The 23,970-nt window shown below is 32.0% G+C and overlaps 9 protein-coding genes and 1 non-coding gene across 10 annotated transcripts; 3 read left to right on the forward strand and 7 right to left on the reverse strand.

Moving 5' to 3' along the window:
* Positions 1 to 382: 382 nt before the first annotated feature.
* SCDLUD_003482 (uncharacterized protein) lies at positions 383 to 2,536 on the reverse strand (the record flags this gene model as incomplete). The annotated part of the gene is made up of 1 exon (XM_046078056.1): positions 383 to 2,536. The coding sequence occupies one exon, from the start codon at positions 2,534 to 2,536 to the stop codon at positions 383 to 385; it is 2,154 nt and encodes a 717-aa protein (XP_045934430.1).
* Positions 2,537 to 3,132: 596 nt separating this feature from the next.
* SCDLUD_003483 lies at positions 3,133 to 3,205 on the reverse strand. The gene has a single exon. It is a non-coding gene; the product is annotated as a tRNA-Ala (tRNA).
* A 300-nt stretch (positions 3,206 to 3,505) lies between these two features.
* On the forward strand, positions 3,506 to 4,492 carry ECO1 (Eco1p; the record flags this gene model as incomplete). Its single annotated transcript, XM_046078057.1, has 1 exon — positions 3,506 to 4,492. One exon carries the CDS (start codon positions 3,506 to 3,508, stop codon positions 4,490 to 4,492), a length of 987 nt encoding a protein of 328 aa, XP_045934431.1.
* Positions 4,493 to 4,702: 210 nt separating this feature from the next.
* On the reverse strand, positions 4,703 to 6,352 carry CDC14 (phosphoprotein phosphatase CDC14; the record flags this gene model as incomplete). The annotated part of the gene is made up of 1 exon (XM_046078058.1): positions 4,703 to 6,352. The coding sequence occupies one exon, from the start codon at positions 6,350 to 6,352 to the stop codon at positions 4,703 to 4,705; it is 1,650 nt and encodes a 549-aa protein (XP_045934432.1).
* Positions 6,353 to 7,000: 648 nt separating this feature from the next.
* On the reverse strand, positions 7,001 to 7,897 carry SCDLUD_003486 (uncharacterized protein; the record flags this gene model as incomplete). Its single annotated transcript, XM_046078059.1, has 1 exon — positions 7,001 to 7,897. One exon carries the CDS (start codon positions 7,895 to 7,897, stop codon positions 7,001 to 7,003), a length of 897 nt encoding a protein of 298 aa, XP_045934433.1.
* Positions 7,898 to 9,915: 2,018 nt separating this feature from the next.
* SCDLUD_003487 (uncharacterized protein) lies at positions 9,916 to 14,367 on the reverse strand (the record flags this gene model as incomplete). The annotated part of the gene is made up of 1 exon (XM_046078060.1): positions 9,916 to 14,367. One exon carries the CDS (start codon positions 14,365 to 14,367, stop codon positions 9,916 to 9,918), a length of 4,452 nt encoding a protein of 1,483 aa, XP_045934434.1.
* Positions 14,368 to 15,040: 673 nt separating this feature from the next.
* On the reverse strand, positions 15,041 to 15,847 carry URA3 (orotidine-5'-phosphate decarboxylase; the record flags this gene model as incomplete). The annotated part of the gene is made up of 1 exon (XM_046078061.1): positions 15,041 to 15,847. One exon carries the CDS (start codon positions 15,845 to 15,847, stop codon positions 15,041 to 15,043), a length of 807 nt encoding a protein of 268 aa, XP_045934435.1.
* Positions 15,848 to 16,166: 319 nt separating this feature from the next.
* Positions 16,167 to 17,369, forward strand: SCDLUD_003489 (uncharacterized protein; the record flags this gene model as incomplete). Its single annotated transcript, XM_046078062.1, has 1 exon — positions 16,167 to 17,369. The coding sequence occupies one exon, from the start codon at positions 16,167 to 16,169 to the stop codon at positions 17,367 to 17,369; it is 1,203 nt and encodes a 400-aa protein (XP_045934436.1).
* Positions 17,370 to 18,540: 1,171 nt separating this feature from the next.
* On the reverse strand, positions 18,541 to 21,879 carry SCDLUD_003490 (uncharacterized protein; the record flags this gene model as incomplete). The annotated part of the gene is made up of 1 exon (XM_046078063.1): positions 18,541 to 21,879. The coding sequence occupies one exon, from the start codon at positions 21,877 to 21,879 to the stop codon at positions 18,541 to 18,543; it is 3,339 nt and encodes a 1,112-aa protein (XP_045934437.1).
* An 826-nt stretch (positions 21,880 to 22,705) lies between these two features.
* On the forward strand, positions 22,706 to 23,926 carry CPR7 (peptidylprolyl isomerase CPR7; the record flags this gene model as incomplete). Its single annotated transcript, XM_046078064.1, has 1 exon — positions 22,706 to 23,926. The coding sequence occupies one exon, from the start codon at positions 22,706 to 22,708 to the stop codon at positions 23,924 to 23,926; it is 1,221 nt and encodes a 406-aa protein (XP_045934438.1).
* Between the last annotated feature and the right edge of the window lie 44 nt (positions 23,927 to 23,970).

Below are 23,970 nucleotides of genomic sequence, written 5' to 3' on the forward strand. Positions count from 1 at the left end.
AAAATAAGAATAAATTTAACTTAAATAAAAATAAAATAAAATAAAATAAAATAAAATAAAATAAAATAAAATAAAACGAATTTTTGTGGTTGGCGACACAAAAAATCTGGCGCCGGTTTTTAACACAATGAAATTCTTTTTTGTTTGTTACGCGATATCCATATTAAAAATAACTTTTAATAGATTTACTAATAATGGACTCTAAATTACAACCTTTAACAGAAAAACAATCTAAAAAAATAAAGAATAATATATATTTTTTTCTTCCCTTTTTTAATACAGAATATAATACATATAAAGTCTTATACAGCTTATTAGTAGACTATTTAAAAAAAAAAAAAAAAAAAAAAATATACATATATATATTTTTTTCATTTGCAAATCATTCACTCAATATGTCCCTACCAAAAAACCCTCTTTTCAACCAATCCATAAACAACAACACCCTTGTTCTAATAGAAACTGTTTGAGCAAAGTAAATACTTCTCCACAAATACATAGCAACTAATCCACCAACAAACGAATAGCCCGGTAAATCAAAAACCGCAGAATTACCAATATAAGCCAAGGAACCTAGATGAACATATCTAAATGGCTTATAAACTTCTTCATCCGTAAATATTAAAGTAGTGGTACCAACAGTAGCTAGATCTAAGTCAGTTTTGAGAGGATTTTCAGATCTAAATGAGGTAACGTTTGGATTCTCCACTAAGCTTAATTTTTTAGCCAACTTGTTAAATTTCTTGCCCAAGTATTTACCTTGTTGATGGGCTCTTTGAGCTGTAGCCGGTAATGAAGTAACTTGTTTTTCCACGTTTTTTAACAAGGAGGTAATTTGATCAAAATTTAATTTCCCGCAACTGGCAGAATCGTACTGTGGCAAAGAATCCTTCAAAGTGATTAAATGCTCTCTAGTCTGTGGCTGTTTTTTCATTAATTCTTTGCCCATTTCACAGATTTCGTCATAAGTCAAGGACAAGTGTTTAATATCGTTTTCACTAATTTGATCGCTGGAAATGCCATGTAAATGTTTCTTGATAATAAAGTTACGGACAAAATCAACAGCATGATCGGCTAAATCTGTTTTAACAGTAGAACAGTCGCCAATGGCATAAACATCTGGAGCGCCCAAAACCCTCAAATAAGAATCTGTTTCAATGGCTCTCCTGTTTTTTTGATGATCTGGCAAACTGTCAGTAACATTTTTAGCGAGTGGGTTCTGTGCTACACCTGTAGACCATAAACACAAACCAAAGGGAATTTCTTCAAGGGTAACAGATCCATCTTTATCGTTTTTTTTCTTGAAAATAACTCTATCTTCCAAAATTTTTTCAACACGTGAGTTAATTTGAACATCAATATTTTCATTAATAAATCTTTTAGTAGCGTATTCTGCAATTCTTTCGTCATAAGTGTTTAAAATGTTGGATCTGGACTGAATAATGTGAACAGATACTTCCTGGCGCAATAATTTGGGATACGATTTGGGCAAATCTTCATTTAGCAAGTCAAAAACTTCTGCAGCAAACTCAACACCGGTTGGACCACCACCACAAACGACAAAACTTAGTAATCTTCTACGTTCTTCATCGGTGGTAGTTGGTAAACAAGACTTTTCCAAGTTGGCTTTAATTTTTTTTCTAATGTCAATTGCATCGTTAGCTGTTTTCAAACGAGAACAGTACTCCAAACCTTGAACACCATGTGTATTTGAAGTGCAACCAACTGCAACAACCAACTTATCATATGGAACATAAAATTGGGCGCTTTCATCATATGCAGAAGTGACTTTAACCAATTTATCTTCAAACTCAATTTTTTCAGCTTTAGCTTCCAAATAATGGCCGCTTAAGTCATTAACGATTTTACGAATAGAAGCCATCAAAGACTTAACTTCTAAGGTACCAGTGGCTGCGCAGGGCAGCAAGGGGGTGAAGAGGAAATAATTTGTTGGCGAAATAACAGTGACGTCATAATCGCCTGGTTTCAATGTTTTCAATAGACCAACACTTGCCCAGCCCGATCCTAAAATGACTAACTTTGGCTTATTCAAGCTTAATTCGCCCTTTAGCTCAGAATCTAAAGCATCCAAGGTAGAATCTAAAACCGGCAAATTCTCCGGACCACCACGGTTTGGGTTTAGGGCTAGCGTTGGAACACTAATTGATGCGGAAGACGAATCCTCCTTATAGGTCGTGGCATCATACAAAAAAAATGCAACTAGCGAAATACCCAGCACAGAAACCATTACCCCACTGGAAAGAACAAAAAACTTTGTTATTGTGCCAATGGTTTTAAGAGAGGACGTGGGTTTTTCTTTTGGAATGGATGGCTTTGGTTCATTGAAAGTAATTTTGGAGGTATGGAAATGTCTTAAATGGCTAGTATTAAATCTGTGAAATTGATTGATTTGTAAAGGTTTTGATAACGAAAGTGAAGCAGATGAATTTCTTAATAGAATTGAAGATGATGACAATATTGAGACAGTTTTTGAGGCGTCAACTACGCTCGATAATAGGTTCCTTTTTAAAATCATTTTGGTAAAAAGGATAGGAGGGAGAAGGGAAAGGAAAATATGTATATATTTATACAGAAATAAAATAAAAACAAAAAAAAAAAAACTGAATGGGGTTTTTATTTATTTGGAGTGTTTAGCGGAAATGGCTTGGAAAGTTTTTCAAATAGCAAAAGGATTGTGATCTTAGACTTGGTTATTTAGTTTATAAATTACCAAAGGCCAATACCAAGGATATCAGATGAAATTGAGAAAAAGCATGGAAGGAAAGTAAAAAACAAAGAGAGATAAAAAAAAAAAAAAAGAAAAAAAGGATCGAGTGTAGGAAAAACAAGATTGTAATAAGTTGGTAGAATTAATTTGTTTATATATAAGACAGAGTTTAAGAAGTTGAATGGAAACGTAAATATAAAGTGGAATAAAAGGGGGGGTGTTAATGGGTTGGTGTCTGTGCAAATCTACAGCCGAAAAAATATTAAAAAATATTAAAAAATATTAAAAAATAAAAAAATGATCTTTTTCTGTCCAGTAAAATTCAAGTATTTCTACTTGCAAATCAAATCAAAAATAAATAAATAAAAAAAAAAAAATTTAATTTCAAATTTAAACAGAAAATATGGACGAGACCGAAGTCGAACCGATGACCTCTCCCATGCTAAGGGAGCGCGCTACCAACTACGCCACACGCCCATTAATTGTTTTTTTAACTTTAAACATGAGACTATCCAAAGAATGGACGTATTCCGAGTCATAGTAGTTACGTGTTTTGGATTTTGGTACTTAATATCTTATTTTATTTTTACGCGTCTTTCCTTTTTTTTTTTTTTTTTAAAACTTTAATCATTTATTGCTTGTATCTTTTCCATTTCTTTTGTCTCTAATTTTTTTATTTTGTAAAAATGAAAACTACAACACACAAAAGAATAAAAACTCGAAAATATCAATTTTTTCTTTTTTTTTTTTTTTAAATCTCTCCTAGTCATTTAACTTATGATTAAAAAAGGCATTCAAACTAAAAGTACCACCAGTATAAACAACAAACATATTACTAAGTATAAACAAGCTATATTTACTAATTCATTACAGATAAAGCTTAAATCTAAAGGATTGGCTGTCAAAGAAGACACACATGATCTAGTGCACTGGCAACATTGTAAAACTTGTGGGTTAGTTTACAATGTGGATGATCCATTAGACTATTTGAAACACAGAGAATACCACGATATACAAGTAAATGGTTTAAAGTGGCCTAATAAATGTATATCCAAAAAAATAACAATGACCATAAATGATCTTCATAAACACACACCTAAGTTTAATAGAGAAAATGATATTTTAAATCTTTTGTTATCCAAAAAAAAACAAACCGAAATATCTACTAACAAAGAATCTAAAGCTTGGAGTAGTACTCATGAATTACCCATTCATAAAAGATTAGGAGCTGGGGTATTGTGCAATGAAAAAGAATTTATAATTGAAATAAACCCAAAACGTCAGAATGAAGTTAACTTGGCGCTACAAGTTATGAAAATAGTTAACGAAGAATTGAATGCTCCACAAGATGAAAACAACTTTTGGGCAACGCTAAATTCGAGGAACGAGTCTACAGGGAAATGTTTTATATATATAAGAGATAACCATGCCATTGGTGTAATTACAATTGAAGACCTGACTCGAGTTGAGCATAAAATGAAATGGATGATTTACTCAAATAAACAGATTATAGAACATGTTAATCCGACATTTAAGTGTGGGGTATCGAGAATCTGGGTTTGTCAAAAGTATCGACGGTTCGGTATAGCATCCAGTTTATTAAACACAGCATTGACTAATACTTTGTCCGATGGTAAAGCCCCAGTAAATAAGTATCAATTAGCATGGAGCCAGCCAAGTGAAAGTGGTGCTAAACTGGCAAAGTCTTTCAATTCTTTGGTTCATAAAAAAAGCGGTGAATTATTAATTCCGATATACATTTGACATATATTGATATATAGGTAATGAATTTTTAAATATATTTAGTTTATATATATATATGGGTATTAGGTTATATTTTTTTTTAACTTTGTATTTCCTTGACTTTTTAAATTTTTGAATTTTTTTTTTTTTTTTTTTTTTTTTGTTTTTTTGTTTTTTTTGTCCTTTTTTTGTCCTTTTTTTGTCTCTTTTATATATATATATATTTTCCCTTTAAAATTTCTTGCTGCCTGATGTTTTCCTTACACTTCCTCCACTGACATTTCGTGTTGTATTATTAATTAACATTGATTTCCGTTGTTGTTGTTTAGCAACATATATACGTCTCATATCATTCTCATCTATTGGTGTGACATTTCTTCTGCTATTACCCATGCTTATGTCATTATCAGTATTACCCTCTATTGTTCTATCATTGCTAATATTATGACTATTATTGTTTTTGTTCATATGATGATGATGACTGTTGTTCATATGATGGCGATGAGATGATGGCGATTCATTGATATCTTCAATAGTATTTGAGCCATGTCCCTTTCTCGGCTGGCCAGGCGAGCGTAATGGAACCCCGTGTTTCAAACTTCTTGTTGGTGATGCAGTTTCTGGTGGAACTAAAATACCACTTAGGTCATATGCACTGGTATTTTCTTTATTTTCATTTATTATTAGACTATTACTTGTGTTGCTTTGGATTTGGCTTTGATGTTGTAGTCTTTTTCTTTGAATCCTGTATTCATCTAAAGTTATTAGTGGATACAACCCACCAATTAAATCACTTGGCTCCAAACCTAATCTCATTGTATATTTCCATTCTCTAAATGTTTGTTGGTTTAAATACAACCAATGCTGTTGTGGACCAACAACCATCCCTGGTCTAATAAATCTTAAAAAGCCTATACATTCCTCAGCGGTGAAACCATGTTTATAAATCAAATATGCCCCAATTAAACAACCAGTTCTACCTAACCCTGCTTTACAATGAATGGCTATTTTCGGTTGTAGTTCATCTTCATCACCGTTTTTATTATTAGTACTGTTACTATTTTCAAAATTATTAATAATCGTCTCCACACATCCGATAAAATTAGTAACGATAGATAAATCTGGACATGTGCCATCCTCAAATATCATATCTAAATGCTTGATGCCAATATTCTCAAAATGCTGCTTATTGTACAAGTGCGAATTCAATCTAACCACCAACTTGACATTGGTTTTATGAAACGCATCTAAAACTTTGCGGAAGCCTCTATTAATCCTAGTAGACATTATGTTAGAATCATCCTCTCTAGGAGATGCAAATGCTATGAAATTCGGTGTTAAAATATTCAAGTCACCATTTTCTACCCTTTCGTAGTACTCATAACTATCCAAATCGAATTTTTGCAAATCAACCAACCCACATTCTTTAGCACGCCAGCACCCATAGCATATGTTTTGAATAGAAACTTCGAAATCTGCATTGGAATACCCGGCATCTCTAAATGGCATAAACGGTGGATCAACTTGGGCCAAAGGTTGCAAAACTTGATGTGGTGCCCAGCTTTGAATTAAAATCATATAGCAACATAGCAAGCAAGCTGCATTAGCTCTTTGCCTGGTGGAGGTGGATGAATAAAAAACAACAGCCTTGCCCTGGTTTTCCTTTCTCGTTAGTAAGTCATGCAATCTGACTGCAAATCTGTATAAATGTCCAATATGGAAGGGACCAAAATCTAAATGGAAACTATTGTAAAACAATTCATCCTCCATTGTGAAAAATGTGATATCATCGGTGTTTTCCGGTATGTAGTCGTATGCACCAAGATAAACCCTTCCTTTTAGAAATTCTATGGTGTTATCTAAAAATATTTTCTTGGTCATCCTTATATTGATTTTATACTATTTATTGCTTGCTATTTATTTTATTTGTGTGTGTGCAAAATATGAATCAAAGTGAATGAATATGTTTTGAGTTGTTTAGCAGCTTTTTCTATAATATAGAGACAATATATAGAGTTTTACGAAGGTGAGTTTTTAGCAGTAGATTACTTTTAAAAATATTATCCAAAGAGATCAAAAAATATATCGAATAGACTCAAAAAAAAAAAATAAAAAAAAAATGTATAATAATAAAATAAGAATAACTTTTTGAATCTTCATCATTTAAAAATTATTCTTCAGTTTTTTTTTAATTTTTTTTCTATTTTTTTGGCTTGCTTATTTACATATTTCCAGATTTAGAAAATTTATTGTTTACAAAACAAACAATTGTCATTTTATATTAAAACAAAAAAAAAAGAATAAAAATAAAAAAAAAGATATTGCCTGAGTTCTAAAGGCTGAACAATGCTGTTATAGATTCACAAAAACAAGAAATAATAGAGACTAGAAGATATATCAGTGGAGAATGTTCTCAATTAATTTCCCCTACTATATCAATTGTGTTGTTAAATTACGAATATATCAAAAAAAAAAAAAAAAAAAAAAAAAAAAAAAAAAAATCCTACGGTAATAAAATACACAGTATCATTACTGAATAATACATTCATTTCGATGGATTTGTATCGTATCATTGCTACTACTTATTTTTCTAGTAAAACCTTTTCTTCTTTCTATTATTTCACCTAAGCGAATTAGAGGCATCTGCAATTTGGTTACATCATCATCTTTGACATTTAATTCAACATAATCACAATAAGCAAATTTAGTAAGAAATCCCTTGATTCTAATAAGCAATTCCTTACATAATTCTAGCTGTTCTTGATCAAAATACTCACATCTATGGTTGTTATTATTACTTATGACAACACAGCATAGCTTGCTTGAACTGTCAAGCTTATTACTATCAACGCCAGAATCAAGCAATGTAGGTAAAATGTATTCGTAGGTTAATTTAAGTTCATCCACGTTATTAACATTAAACATAACAAAGCAACCTAAAAATTGTTGCTGCCGCCAGAATTCGTAATCTAGTATTATATTGTAACGTCCAGGCAAAATGGAATTGGTAATATTACTTGCATTACTTCTAAGACATAAATGTTCTTTATATTCACCCATTGAAATACCGTGTGTATCTAATATTTCGAAATAAATCAAACTGTTATCATTATGCAATGTAACTTTATCCGTTGCTTCTCCAAGAGAATTATTGTTGGAGTTATAACAATCGTAGCCATTTATTGGCAAATCTATGTTAAATGTACTAAATCTCTCAGAATTTGTAGGATAATGAACCTCTTCGAAAAAGCCGTTCGATAGTTTAGATAAAAAGACACTTTTCCCCGATTTCTGTGGACCCAATATAATAGTTTTATAACATTTTATCTTTGGTTTTGCTGTTGAAGGATTGGACTGTGCCAAGTTGGGGGTGCTTTGAAGTTTAAGAGTTGGTGTGCTAGTCTTATATTTTTCCTTATGAAACATTGTATACATAAATTTAGTTAGTTATATAGAACAAGCCAAAAGTCGTTACTTATTACTTATTAATACTATTATTCTCAAAAGACAAATAAAATAATCTTGTAAAGCTTTTTTGAACTAAAAAATAAGTGATAAAATCAAGAAGTTAAAATACAAATAAGAATAATAACTAGTTCATTACTCAGTATTTTGAAATTGATTACCTTTATATACATGAATGTTTTTTTATATCTTTTTGTATTAAAGTTCGCTATTATACTTTACGGTGTTTAATGTTACTATAATATAAGCTTCCCTTTGCCAGAAAAAAGATGAGTCAGTAAGTCGAGAGAAAAGTACAATCAGTATTTGTAATTAGTCAGAAAAAAAAAATAAAAATAAAATAAAATGAAATGAAAAAAAAACCCAACCCATTCATAGAAAAGAATTAGTAAGCTTGGTAATAACAATGCTTGATGTTAACACCGTATTGACTCCTGAAGTTATATCATAATATTCTCTGAATCACTTATCCACCTTCCTAAAATACAAATATTTGCGCATCAAACTAACCATAGATTAAATTGGCATCACTATTATAATTTCTGTACACTTTATTTAGTTTTTTATACAAAAAGAAAGGAAAAAAAAAAAAAAAAAAAATACTATATACATAGAAACTAAAGGGTAAAAAAGAGTGTGAACAAACTCGAGGTAAAGGAATAGTATATATGACTTTCTTTTCAACGGTTACCCAAGTTTTGAGCCATGGCAGCATTTTGTTCTTGAAAACGTTGGCCAACTCTTTCACTGTGCTTCAAAAACTTTTCTGAACATTTTTGAATACAAGTTTGTTCTTTGCTGGTCAATTTGGAAGAGGTGAAATCGTTAACACAATCAGTAAAACATCTTTGAACTAAACTAGAGTATAAATTCATGAAATCCTGCATTTGTTTTTTCTCAACAACTTTTTGAAACTCTTGTTGTTCTTTACTGTTTAAGGTATCCATTTTGTCTTTATTGCTTTTGAAGTTTGAGGCTGTTTTAATTTTTAGCTTTTTCTGATTTCTTTAGAATTAAGAAGTAAAAGAAAATCCAAAGTGAATTTTTTTTTTTTTTTCATTCTTTTGAGGATTGGAAACCGGCAAGCCAATCAATAAAATTAATGGAAAAAAAGAAAAAAAAAAAAAAGGAAAAAAAAAGAAAAAGAAAAAAAAAGAAAAAGAAAAAAAATAAAATAACATCATCGTTTTACACGAAGAACTCTTCTAACTAAACACATTTCAAATACATATATTGTTGGAATAATTCGTTGTTCGGGTTATTACCCGAAGTTGGATTATTTCTCTGTTCCGCAGGAACTTCTATATTGGATTCTTCACTCATTATTATAAGATGTTTACTTTCTAGTTTTGTATTATTAGGCCCTTGATCATATGTATATATGATCGTATCTTTTATTATATCTATATCTCTCTGTCTATGTATATGGTTCTTCTTCCCCTTTCTATATAAGCTAAACTAATAGTTATATAGGGATAACGAATTACCTGACAAACTAATGTCTTGTTGTGAAAGGTTGGAAACTAATCCTTTATATACCTTTCTGGTTATATCAATGATCGAACTTAATCTATTATTATCATTGATATATTATTTTATAAATTACCTTCGAGGTTATTAACCCTTCTGGTTGTGAAGTCAATTTCTGCATTTCTATTACTATAACTTGTTCGTTATTGTTTCGTATTAGCAGCGTTCTCATGATCCGCTTTGTATACGTGTAGCACTTCTTGTAGTTGACTCATTTACTACTTTACTTCTTGCGATAGACATTCTTTATATGTCCTTTCTATGGGTTGTGCTTGATGTTTCATATATATTTATATAGATGTTATTTATATTTCATTCTTATCTTCGATATTATTAATATGCGCATCGCTAGCAATTGTCTTGCAGCGAGTTCGCATTTTATACGGTGGGCGTATGCCCCAACATTTCCCCTACTTTTTTTTTTTTTTTTTTTTTTTTTTTTTTTTTTTTTATGAAATTTGCATATTCCTTATGTGATGTGAGAACTTCTGTGAATCTATAGGTTTGGTCAATGCATCTGCCATTAGGTCTTCTGTTGGGTGATATTTTAATATAATTTCTCCCATTTTCACCATTTCATTGATGTATCGATATATAATATCCCATTGTTTGTATCGAAAGAATTCTGCTGACATTGCGTTTATTGTGCTAGTATTATCTTGATGAATGGTTCTCGTAGGAAATGTTTTTGTGTTGGTGATTGTTGCTATTTCGTTTGCTGTATTCTGTATCCATTTTGTACTATCTATTGCTTGTTTTAAAGAGTATAATTCGCTTGCTGTTGATGAAGTTATGATTCGTGATGATTTTTGTGTTCGCCAATATATTGGACAGTTTCCGATAAATGCGATGAATCCGCTTGTGCTTTTTCGCGTTATAGGATCTGAGCCATGATCAGAGTCTGCGTATATGGTAAATTTCCATTCGCTTGGTGTTGTTGGGCGGTAATATAATCGTTGATCTTTAGTTGTATGATAATATGATAATGCTTTTTGAGCCCATTTCCATATATGGCTAGTTTTTAATGTTATTGTTTTGGATAGATAATGTGTCGCATATGTTAAATCAGGTCTGGTTGATAGTGCTACGTAATTAAGTTGTCCAACGATAGATCTAAGGGTGCTTTCGTCATTTTGGTATTGATCAATATCTTTGTTTGTTATATAAGTTGATGGACTTGGATTGTTAGTATATTTTGGCGTTGTTAGCCATTGATGTTTATTATATGTGGACCATAGGAAAAGTTTTTCTTTTTGTTTTTCAAAGTTTAATCCTAAAAATTTTTGTAAATGTGATACGGAGCCTATTGTAATGTCTGTTCTGGATATTTCTTTTATTGCTGTGTCACTTGCCATTGAATTAGGTGTTATTATTAATAGGTCGTCTACATATAGTAATATTATGATGAATATTTTGCCAATGGTTTTATAGAAAATAGTGTCGCAACTTTTAAATGGATGGTAATTTAAGTTAGTTAAGGTGTTATAAATATATTTGAACCAATTTCTTCCGCTGTCGGATAGTCCATAAAGTGATCTGTTGAGTTTTAAACATTGGTGTTGTTGTGATTTAGGTATATTGTAGTGGAGTTCTAAATATTTAGGTATTCTTAGGTATGTATCACGGTTGATATTTGCATGGAGGTATGCTGATTTTACATCGGCTGGTAAGGTGTGCCAGTTGTACTGTACGCAGAATGCTAGCAATAGTTTTAGTAATGTGATGTCCGTTGTGGGTGATGTTGTATCCACCGGGTCTAATGGTATATCTCTATTGCCGCATGCAGTAAGTCTTGCTTTGTATTTGCTGATATTTCCTTCACGATCTCGTTTTACGGTAAATACCCATTTTGTAGGTAATAATTTTGCTTTAGAGGGTGTGGAAACTATTTCAAATGTGTTAAACGATTTGTGATTTTGTAATTCATTAATTATGGCATTTTTCCATTCATTGTATTTACCAGCTTCACTCAAAGATGGTGAGGTAGGTATGGATGTCGTTGGTTTACTGATAGTTGCAATAGTCTTTATTGTAGTTGGTTCTTTTAGGAGTTGTAATATTTCTCGGTGTTTTTCCGCAGTTGCTGCAAGTTCTTGGAATCCAATGATGTGGTCTAAAAAGTATACAGTATTAGTTTCTGCTACAGTCTGTGAATGAAGGTCTAATACGTAGTAAGCGAAAGTTTGGTTTTGATTAAAGCCTAGATAGATGCCTATGGCAGAGTTAGTTTCTAGTTTGTGCTTTAGTGATTGTCTATGAGAGTAATATATAACTTTGCAACCGAATGGGTGGAATAGTGCTTTCGTTATTCTGACGATTCCATATAATGATTCAGTTGGTGTTTTTTTCGTGTGGCTGTGGGGTACTAAGTTATACCATTGCACACAATATTGAATTAGGTAAGGAAATACTTCTATAGGGCATTTGGTTTCTAGATATATTGCTCGTGCCGCGTTTAATATAGTTCTATGACTTCTTTCACAGATGCCATTTATTGCTGGTTGATAGCTTGGCGAGAATTTTTGTTTTATTCCGTAGGAGGATAATAAGTTTACGACTGAAGTTGATTTGAATTCCAATGCGTTATCGGAAAATATTGTTTGTATTTGAAATGGTACATTGTTGATTTCTTTTTGAATAAAATTTTGTAGGTGCACTGCTGTTTGTTGTTTGTCTTTCGTGTACAACATCCATAGGTATCGCGTGTAGTGATCGATTAAGCATAAATATTGCTGTTTACCTAGTTCCATGTAATCTATTGATATTATTTCTAATGGTTGGGATGCGTTAGCCAGAAATTCCTTTTTATTGTTTATTTTATGAATTTTAGCTTGTAAACATAACGAACATTGTTGTTTATCTGATAAAGTTTTCAGTATTTTTTCGTTGTACGTGCGAGGTAATAGATTTTGTACGGATGGTCGTGTTGTCTGAAGAAGTTCTTTGATTTTTTTGGAGCTAAAGTGAGCGCATATAGAGTGTGCAGATAGTGGTTTCTCATTTGGGGGGAGTTGCTCACTATACGTGTTATGTTCGATATGTGATTTATCTAGTACATGCACTCGTGCGTGTGGGGTCAATTTGATTTCTTTGAAGTTATGTGTATAAGACGCTAGATATGTGTCGGATGGGGTGTTATGTTTGTATATGTTTTGTTGTCTCAGATCGTATTCAGATATTATATATGGATATGGTAGATCATCTTCTGCAACGTATACTGGTATTGCTATATGGTAATTGTTTAGGTTTAATTCTATGGTACCTGTACCTATTATGTTAAATGGGGTATTGTTTGCGGAGGTTATTAATGGTTCGCTAGTTGGGATAAAATTGGTTACTGCTTGTTTGTCATTTGTGATGCTGCTGTGTGCACCTCCATCGATTAGGATGTGTGGGCATTTTGTAGTAGCTAATTGTGGTATACAGTTGATATTCGAGTTGTTTGGGAAGAATGGCTGAAAATCAGCTAGGCGACTTTGTGGTGGATTAGAATTCGTGTTATTCTGATTTATATTGTTGATGTTCGATTGGTTTGTTGTATTATTGCCAGTTGTCGTGCGGTGAGATTGATGATTCGTATAATTGCGCGATTTGGGATGATTATTACGAGAGTAGTTTCTGTTTCTGTTTGGGTATCCGTTATTATATCTGCGCTTTGGATAACGTGTGTTATCGTATCGATTAATGTTGTTAATTTGAAACTTTCTTGGTAGAAATGAATCTGTTCTGGGGTTCGTTGATACTTTATATCTTTTACTTATTTTCATATATTCGTGTAGGTCTGCTAGTAACTCCTGCATAGTTAGATTTGGAGTCTTCATCCATTTTCTGATTAAATGTGCCGTTGATTCCCCATAGCAGTCGGAGATTTTTCTTTCGAAATATGGGATTATTTCTTTATCTGGTATTGCGTCCATTTTTGCGCAATATCTGAAGGATTGGGCTGTGTTTATCTGAGTTTGCATATCAGAGGTTGTAGTATTATTGGTTATTACATATTTGTCCAATAATTTTACAGCTATGGTGCTTGGGTGTGCTGGAAATACTTCTTCTATGTAATCTCTGAATATTGTGGATGAACACGTGTTGTCTGATATGTCTTTCATTTTGTGTGGGAATATTTTGGGTAGTATATTATTCAATATTTCTCTATTTTCAGCTTCATCAATTGGCGACGAGTTCTTTATTTTAGAGAAGACAGTGTAAAATAATAGTTGATGGATGCCATTTTCGTGAGTTCGGTAAGTGAAGTTATTGTACCATTTTATGAATTGTACGATTTCAGATAGGGATGATACTGGGTAGGGCATTGGTGTCAACTGAGATATGAATCTCTTCCATGTATTGGAGTTGAATCTAGCGGACTCGTAGTATGTAGTAGGAAAGTTGTTCCAAGGAATTTTGTAATTTTTTGCATTATGGGAATTTAGGGATGCCCAGCTAGCACATGCTAATTTGTTTGAGCGTGTAAAGTCTGTATTGTCTGCTAGTGTAATAAAGTCTGTGTTAGGTGGTCCTCGTGGTAATTTTAACTTATTTTTGGGAACTCCCATAGGTACTATAGTGTTTGATTCTATGATTTGGTTTGTCGTGTCATTATTTGATCTATTGGGCGCCGCATCATTTTTAATTAATGTTTTGACAGCTTCTAGTAAATGATCTGGCACATAAATAAGGGATCTGTTAGTCGTGTTGGCGCTAAATGGTGATTCAACTACAACTCTTGTATTATTAGTGCTAGGTTCGGGAGTTTGTTGGTTGAAGGTCTCCTCTGTGTTGGCAGGTGTGTTCGCTGAACTTGAATTCGCACCATGTTGGAATAATTCGTTGTTCGGGTTATTACCCGAAGTTGGATTATTTCTCTGTTCCGCAGGAACTTCTATATTGGATTCTTCACTCATTATTATAAGATGTTTACTTTCTAGTTTTGTATTATTAGGCCCTTGATCATATGTATATATGATCGTATCTTTTATTATATCTATATCTCTCTGTCTATGTATATGGTTCTTCTTCCCCTTTCTATATAAGCTAAACTAATAGTTATATAGGGATAACGAATTACCTGACAAACTAATGTCTTGTTGTGAAAGGTTGGAAACTAATCCTTTATATACCTTTCTGGTTATATCAATGATCGAACTTAATCTATTATTATCATTGATATATTATTTTATAAATTACCTTCGAGGTTATTAACCCTTCTGGTTGTGAAGTCAATTTCTGCATTTCTATTACTATAACTTGTTCGTTATTGTTTCGTATTAGCAGCGTTCTCATGATCCGCTTTGTATACGTGTAGCACTTCTTGTAGTTGACTCATTTACTACTTTACTTCTTGCGATAGACATTCTTTATATGTCCTTTCTATGGGTTGTGCTTGATGTTTCATATATATTTATATAGATGTTATTTATATTTCATTCTTATCTTCGATATTATTAATATGCGCATCGCTAGCAATTGTCTTGCAGCGAGTTCGCATTTTATACGGTGGGCGTATGCCCCAACATATATCAATACAAATTCATATGAAAATGTTCTGAATCTTTGATTCAAAAAGAAACTTATACTTTACTTTCCAACTCTCTTCATATAAGCATCCCAACCGGCCTTTCTATAACGCAACCCTTCCACTTTGGGGTCTCTACCCTTAGCAAACAACCCTCTGCCAACAATAATGATATCACTACCACTTTCTACAATAACCTCTTCTACGGTTCTGTATTGTTGCCCTAAACTATCGCCTTTATCATCTAAACCAACACCAGGTGTCATAATTAACCAATCAAATCCATCCGATCTGCCTCCCATCTCATGTTGTGCTATAAACCCAATAACAAAATTTTTATCAGTTTTAGCTATTTCAACACATCCCTTGGTATATTCCCCATGGGCCAATGAACCTTTTGAACTCAACTCAGCCAACATCAATAGACCACGTGGTTCTTCGATTTTTTCTTCAATAACTGCCTGTTTTAAACCAGCAACTATACCGGGTCCAGTAACACCATGGGCATTTGTGATATCAGCCCATTTAACAATTTGGTAAACACCCGAAGAATATTGCAATTTAACGGTATTGCCAATGTCGGCAAATTTACGATCTTCAAAAATCATGAAATTATGTTTTTTAGCTATCTTCTTTAATGGGATAATTGTGTTTTCCATACTGAAATCCCTTAAAATATCAACGTGTGTTTTCAATAGACAAATATTTGGACCTAAGATCTCTGCTAAGTCTAATAATTCTTTGGTAGTCAAAACATCTAAGGAGGCGCATAAATTGGTCTTTTTTTCGTCCATTAATCTTAGTAACTTGGATGCAACTGGACTAGGATGTTTAGCAGCTCTTTCTTCATAAGTTGGGAAGGTGGTCATTATAGAAATTGGGATTTGCTTTATTTGTATTGTTTTATCGAGTTTCTCGTTCAAATTTTGTTCTAATAATGGAACATTGAAGCAATAAAAAAAGAACAGAAAAAAAAGAACAGGAAAAAAACCAGATTCATATTTTCCCCTGATACCGAGGCGTCGGCAGTTAAGGACATCACAAGTTCTCGGACAACTTTATTTTTATTATTTTAAAACAAGATTTAAAATAACATTCGATGTCTCCGGCAGTTCTTCTCCATCAACTAACAATTTAATCACTAATTTCACAAAAAAAAAAAAAAACGAAGAAAAGATCTATATCTTAATGAGTCCAGTCACAACCATCGAGCACAACCCAAAAAAAAATAAAAAAAAATCTAAAGATGCCTCCCTTATAGGTGTTTTAAGTGCAAGTTTCAGATCAATTGTTCATAGATTAACATCCTTCTACTTGCGTAACCCATTAAAACTATTTAGACCCCCAAAATTTGATTACTTATATTACGTAAGATTGATGGAAAATAACGCGGCTAACAAAATAGCACCTGCTCTTTCGTTCAAAGCATCTCCTTTCCAGTATACTTCTCATATCCTACAAAAATCGTCAATTGCCGTTTTGTACAGAGCCTTGAACCGGCACGGCTGGAAAATCATTCCTCAAAGAATATTGCCTCCGTTGTTAGCAAATTCCTTATCAAGCGTTATCCTATACACCACTTATTTAGAAGCATTACCATCAAAGGATTACTATGCCAACCAAATTTCCCAACCAGGCAAATCAATACAACCTAATACATTGGCAAATGTAAAATACAGCATGTCAGAAGTTTGGCAGGCTGGGTTTATAGCGGGCGCAGTACAATCAATACTCTCTGCTCCATTGGATTCTATATATACTAGATCCTCTACTTCGGAAATAATGCGTTTACATAAAAATCCAAGTCATTTGTCCCTATGGAAATTTGGCTTTTTGAAATTAAAGGAAATCGGGTTCCCCGGCATATTTTATGGTGGCTTTACACTCTCTTTATTAAAAGATTCTATCGGATTTGCTTCCTATTTCGGTGTTTTTGAATATTTGAAAAATTCAAGCAATGTTCATGCTTTAAGTACTAGGCTTTCTAATAATCATAAAATACATAAAGTATCTCAAACTTTTGTCGCAGGTATTGTTGCCGCATTTGTTTTGCAATTGAGTCAATATCCGATAGATAAAATCCAAAAAATTCATTTATCACAATTGGAAATACAAGATTACGTTCATATTGGTAATGGGAAAACCGTCACCAAAGACGTTTCACCATTTAAAATGTATGCACACACGTACAAATACACATGGGATGCTATTAAGAAAAATAACCAAAATAATTATAGGCATATACTAAAATGGTTATATAAAGGGTTTTGGAAACATACTCTAGCTATTATCCCAAGTACAACCTCAGGCTTATTATTCCTAGAATATTTAAGAACCAAAACAGAAATAACTGTAAATAATAATGACGAAAATCAGATATTTGAGTCTTGATCCTTGTCAGAAAATATCAAAAAAAAAAAAAAAAAAAAAAAAATTCGTCTCAGAACTGAACAATAAAATTATAAATTCATATTCCTAAAATATTATACAAAAACACACACACACACACACACACATATATATATATATATATAATATAATAACTATGCATTTAATTCCTTTTCAATTTCTTTCTTTTTAGTAATAACGGCTTGCAATTCTTGTTCAACTTTAGGATCTTCTACATACTTGTTGAAAACTTCCAAAACCCTCAAATAGGTGCCGTTATCAGTTTTATTATTCGATAAATAATGCAAATAAGCTGAGCCTAAAACATGTAGGATATCGCTCTTGGCATTTTGTTCATCATGATCCAACAAAGGAATCAATCCATTATCCATTAATTCTGCAATGCCAATGTTTTCCAAAACAAAACTTTTTTCGTTAATCGTTTTATCTAACGAGTCTAAAGCATATGTACGCAATTGGAAACATGGATTTAAACATTGATGAGCTAAAGCTTGAATTAATGCAAACGTTTCGGTTTTATTCAATTTTGAATCGTCCTCAGCACTGTTTGCGAAAATATCAAACAAGCAGGAAGTCATATTAATGGATCTTAATGATAACTCCACAATCTCCTGATATGGATTCTCTTTGGTTACCTTATGACCAGTCTTTATCAATTTTTCGTATTCCTTTTCCCATTGATTGCCCACCGCCCCAATGGAAGATATTTCATCCAACAATCCCAACAACCACATAAAATTCGTATCATCAATTAAAAACTTGATTGAAGGACGCTCAGCACTAACATTATTTTTAAATAATTGAGTGTCTATAAAATTGTAAACAACCAAAACATGTTTTTGGTAAGAGGCAAATTTTCTCAAAATCTTCCAAAAACTTTCCAAATGAAACAATTTTGACTTATAAGCATTGGTCGTGGCCAAATGCAAAATTTTCCTTAAAAATTCTCCGCCAATATTTTTATTCTCAAAAAACTCATCGTCATATATCTCATTATGCGATAATACTTCTTCGTTCAACAATTTATCTAATATATCAGGTTGTTGCACAAAGGAAAGCATCCAAATCTTGTAAACCAAAATCCTCAAAACAAATGGTCTTGAAACTTTTCCTTTCTCAGTAATTTCAAAAAACTTATTTTGAATCAATTTGCCTAGCAATGCATCGTCGACCCCCCCCTAGAGCTGGCAACATGGGTTGTTTCCAAATGGTTGAAAAATAGTCCAACCATAAACTCAATTAAAAACAGTTTGGTCCCCTCTGCAAGAACTCTATTACCGTCTAATAACTTAAGTACAGCCATTATAAATTTACCATCCGTAAAATTATATTTATTGCCCAACAACGTCTCCTGTAAGTTACAAGTAGCTATACATTGATAAGTAGACAAACTTGCATTGAGTTCTTGCAAAGTAGGTTCTTCATCCCCTTTCAAATACGATGCAAAGGTCGATAACAACCCGTTTCTATTATTACTTTCTTTTTGACTTTTATTTATTGTGTAGTCGGGGGTCGGTCTAGGTAGTGGGGGTAATCTAAATTTCTTTTGAATGGAGGGGAAACAATCAGGAAGCATAATTTTATTCTCGTACAAGTTTAATACAATCTGAGCAAGTGAAAACCAACTATCTTCACTGATTAACCCTAATCTATTGTTATTCTGAAAAATATTAAACAACAAAATTGTTACGAGTTGTGCTTTAAAATCTCTACCAAATTTGACACCAAGGTTACTGACTGAATAACTAACTTTTTTGTTTCTTTCATCTTCTAAAATCTCAACCAAAGGAATATTATCAGATTCCGATTCTTCGTTAAACTCACCATCTAACAACGAGATAGAGATTAGCTTTTTAATAACTGTATTCAAAGCATTTGCTGAGCCAAAGGTAAATGCTATATAACAACATTTGTCAAGGGTCGACAACATTTTAATACTTATATGATCATCGGTGGCAATTTCAAAAATCTTAAATAAAGTGCTGATGATATTCTCGCCAGCTTGTTCAAAAATGGCTCTATCAAATTGAATCAAAGAGTTGACATCAGTTAGCTCTTGCGAGTTACTATGTGTATCCTTATATTCAATATAAACATTGAATGAAGAAATTAAATTATTCCAAGCATCGTCAAACCATTCTTCATTTCCATGATGTTCCTCCGGCATAACAATCTCTTTATCTCTAATAGAACAATAGATTCTATCCAAATACCATAGGGGGAAATTTTTGTTATTATTACAACCTTTCAAATTGTATGTATAATCATCAAATGTCATGTGTTTTTTTACTTGTGGATTATGCAAATCGGTATTTAGCATGATAATCGAATAACTTAAAATAAAGACAGAGTCTGCATCTGGTTGAACCGTCGCATAATCATCCTCAACTTCATTAATGGTCTCCCTGTCAGAATCATATTTTTGATCTTCAACATATTTGGCAGCAAAAGATTCCACAATCCTCTCGATTTGTTGCGATTCACCTGGTAAACGAAATTTAGTTAACAAAACACGAATAGCTTCATCTACACGTAATCCTTGGAAATTGAAATTGGAAATAAAATGTTTTAATAAAGAAATGTTTTTAGGGTCTGCAACATATTCGCCAATGGTTTTCTTATTTAATCTCCCCTTGTTTTCGTATAAAAATTTTGCAATAGTCTCCTCGTTATCATTTTCAATAAAGCCATTAGATAGTAATAAGGGCAATCCTTTTTTGGGCTTTTCATTAAATAATTGAGTCGATTCAATAAATTTAGCCTTTCTTTCTCTTTGTTCTAGGTAGGTATTTGCAATGTCCAAGTTGCATCCCATATTGCCGGTCAGCAACACATAAGTATCTTCAATGAATGAAATTAAACCATTTAGACAAATAGGTGGAACAATGTCAGCAGTGGTGCTAGCAGACTCCGGTAACGATAATTTGGATAAATATTTAATGAAATCAACACATAAATCTGATCTATTCAAATTACAATCATATGTGACAAATAATTTTGTGAAAAAGGAAGGTTTGGATCTCGTCCATAGTATAGCAATTTGCTCAATTAAAAGCTCTTTAGCAACACTAGCTACCTGGTCATCATCTGAATCGCTAACAATATCAAAAATCGTTTTCAACGTTAGTTCAATCTGCATTTCCAAATATTCTCCCATAACCAACGACAAAGTGACAAAAGCTTGCAAAGCGGCTTGTAATAAGGAGGGCTTGGTGTTTTTAGCGTTTTTAATTATATACAAAATGTTTTTAAAGATTGGATCAGATACTAAAGTAAATAAAACGGGATGATGAGGGAAATGATCGCCAGATATTTCAAATGCAATATTTAATAATTGCAAACTCAAAATTCGAGTACTGTAATTATGTTTGTGTTGATTTTCAGGCATGATTAATGATATTAATATCCCTAAATAATCTTTAATTACAGGCAACCCGTAGATTTCTTCCTTCCCAGTATCCTCTTTAGTACTTCCAGTGGGATTATTCTCTTCGGTGTCTTCTTTTTCTATTATTTCTTTAGTGTCACTAGAGGTGCCAATTGTGTCATCCTTCAATCCATTCTTGGTATAGTCTTCGTCATTAATGTACGCATTTTGAGAACTGGAATTTATAGTCTTCAACTTCATAAATAAGGTACTAGTAATTTCCATCATCGTCATTTCAGCGGCCCTTCTTAGCACCTCTGATCTTCGTTTATTACAAGCTAGAGACATAACAGTTTGCAATACTTCATACATAATAGAATCCGACATAATCGTATTATATTGTTCAGAAGTAACTAGATTGCGCATTAATTCTAACACTTTTAATAAAACGGAATCATCGGATAGTTGTTCAGATCCTTCAAATCGACAATGCGTCAAGGATACAACACTTTGTTTGAAGGCAGCCTGATAATTTTTCGAATAAGTATTAATAATCTTGTATTGAAAGAAAAACTTTTGCAATGAAGTTAAGGCCAAATTGGTAATATATCCAGAAGTTGTGCTTGTACTGATAACTAATAGAAATGGCTGTAACAAAGTTAGTGCATCGATATTTTGCAAAGAAACTTTGGAATTTAGCATTGTTCTTAATTGTAAAAATCCAGCCAAAAGTGGATCATTATTCACAAAGGTGTTACTATTTAATAAACCGCTATTATTAGCAGGACTATTTTTTTTAATAGTTGTTGAAGTTTCGGTAGATATGCTTGTTTGCTCAGCTTCTTCCTCAGTTGCTGTTGTGGTATCCTGTTCCTTCTTATCATTAAATCTAGAAATTTCAGAATCTAGAATGCCCGTAAAATTTTTATAGTTACTAAACAATTCAGCATGTTTATCTTCGTTATTAGAATTGGTTCCCGTTAATAAGGCAGCTACGTTGGTACTTTGAGAATAATATTTAGTAAATTTTCTCATAGCCGTGGCTAAAGTGATACATTCCCTAATAACAATGGTGACTGGATCTATAGCTAGCTGCTGATTGCAATGTTGATATTGATCATTCATGGTTATTTTATTGTTATACAGACAAAGTTATTATTTGAACAATTAATGGTATATATAATGATGACCGTGGAAGGATTTCTTTTTAAAAGTCTTTTTTTTGTTTTTTTTTTCTTTTTTTTTTTTTTTTTTTTTTTCTTGGTTTAATTATGATTCCTCTTTTTATATGATTGCAATTTCGTAATTTTTCTCCCAAGACTTAATTATTATTATTATTATTATTATTATTGATATAATTTAAAAAGGAATATTCTTTTTCTTCAATCGTTGTTGAATAGTACTTGTTACAATTCAAGTTTTAAAAAGAGTTTATAGTAAAACATGGTAAACAATAAGTTAAAACTGAAACTGGTTATTCGTTAACTTTACTGAACTTTTTTTTTTTTTTTCGTTGCCGCCACCAATTTTTAAGTCGTTTTAATACGTAAAGAATTTCAAGGAAAATTTTTACTTCGGTCATTCCATTATTCCTTTTTTTTTTTTTTATTTTTTTTTGTTTTGTTTCCGAAGTGCATGTTTGTCCGTTACATTCCTGAAGGGACAAATTTATATATTTATATGTAAATTAATTGTCAACCGGTGGACAAAAAAGTCCGTGTGAAATACGGAAATCACAATAAATTGACTACATTAAATTATAGGTTGGGAATTAATTACAAATTTAAAGTAATACATTACATTTCATTACACTTCTTCAATAATATGAAGAGACAAATTCAGCAATACCTATTATCACTATATATCAATTTTTTTTTGAAACTTATTCCTTTATCCTTAAAGTTTGAACAATAGAACATATTATCAAAAATCCAAAAAAAAAAAACCAATAATGGATGCATCAAAATATATATATTTAGATATCAAAATTGAAAATCATCGATTGGGTAGAATAGTCATAGAGCTATTCAAGGATAAAGCTCCTAAAGCTACTTATAACTTCTATCACTTATGCAAAGGTGATAAACAAATAGACGGGAAACAATTAACTTTAAAAAATAATATTTTCCATCGTGTTTTCAAGAATTTTATGATACAGGCGGGCGATATAGTTTATGGATCTATTCCAACGGATAGTAATGTTACCACAGAGCTAAACAAAGAGACTTTAGGAAAAGGTGGTTGTTCAATATACTCCAAAAAATGGCCATTGAGTTGTGAAAATACTGGTATCGATAATGAAACTTCCTCGGCTGTTTCTGGAAATTTTGAAGACGAAAATACAGGCGAATTCACCTCGAGTATGCTTGTAGCAATGGCAAACGCAGGTACTAAAGATACAAACTCATCACAATTTTTTATTACCACCTATCCATCTCCTCATTTGAATGGTAAACATTCTGTTTTTGGTAAAGTTATTCATGGCAAATGTGTTGTTCGAAACATAGAATCAGTTGATGTTGACAAGTCTGATGGCGTTCCTTTGAAAAATGTTATTATTGAAGATTGTGGAGAATGGAATGAATCTATGGATATACCATTCTATAATGGATGCAATGATACAATTGGCGGCGATATTTATGAGGAATATCCGATTGATGAAACAAGAATAAAAGAAGATGATTTTAATGAAGCCTACAGGATTTCTGATATCATCAAGAATTCAGGATCATTGCTTTTCAAAAAAAGGGATTATGAAAATTCAATTTTCAAATATTTAAAGGCTGTAAGATATGTTAATGAATATATTCCTGATCTAGACATGGATAAAGAAAACCATATCAAATTTTTCAATTTAAAAGTTAAAATATATTTAAATATTTGTTTCTGTTTTTTCAATTTAAAAGACTTTAATAATGCAATCAAATATTCGGCCTATATACTCGAATTGGATGAAACAGTAAATGATATGGATTTAGCTAAGGCATATTATAGACGTGGAAATTCTTATTATGCTCAAAAAAAGTATGAACTGGCTTTAAAAGATTATAAAAATTGTAAAATTAAAAATCCAGATGACAAAGTTGTGGATCAAAAAATTGAAACTGCAGAAAAGTTGTTAATCAAGGAGAAGGAAAAATCAAAAAGAAACCTGGCAAAATTTTTTGATTGATGTATAGAAAGAATATATATATGTAATCTTTAAATAAATAGTTT

This window comes from Saccharomycodes ludwigii, chromosome IV (assembly GCF_020623625.1).
Source record: "Saccharomycodes ludwigii strain NBRC 1722 chromosome IV, whole genome shotgun sequence".
Taxonomy (NCBI): domain Eukaryota; kingdom Fungi; phylum Ascomycota; class Saccharomycetes; order Saccharomycodales; family Saccharomycodaceae; genus Saccharomycodes; species Saccharomycodes ludwigii.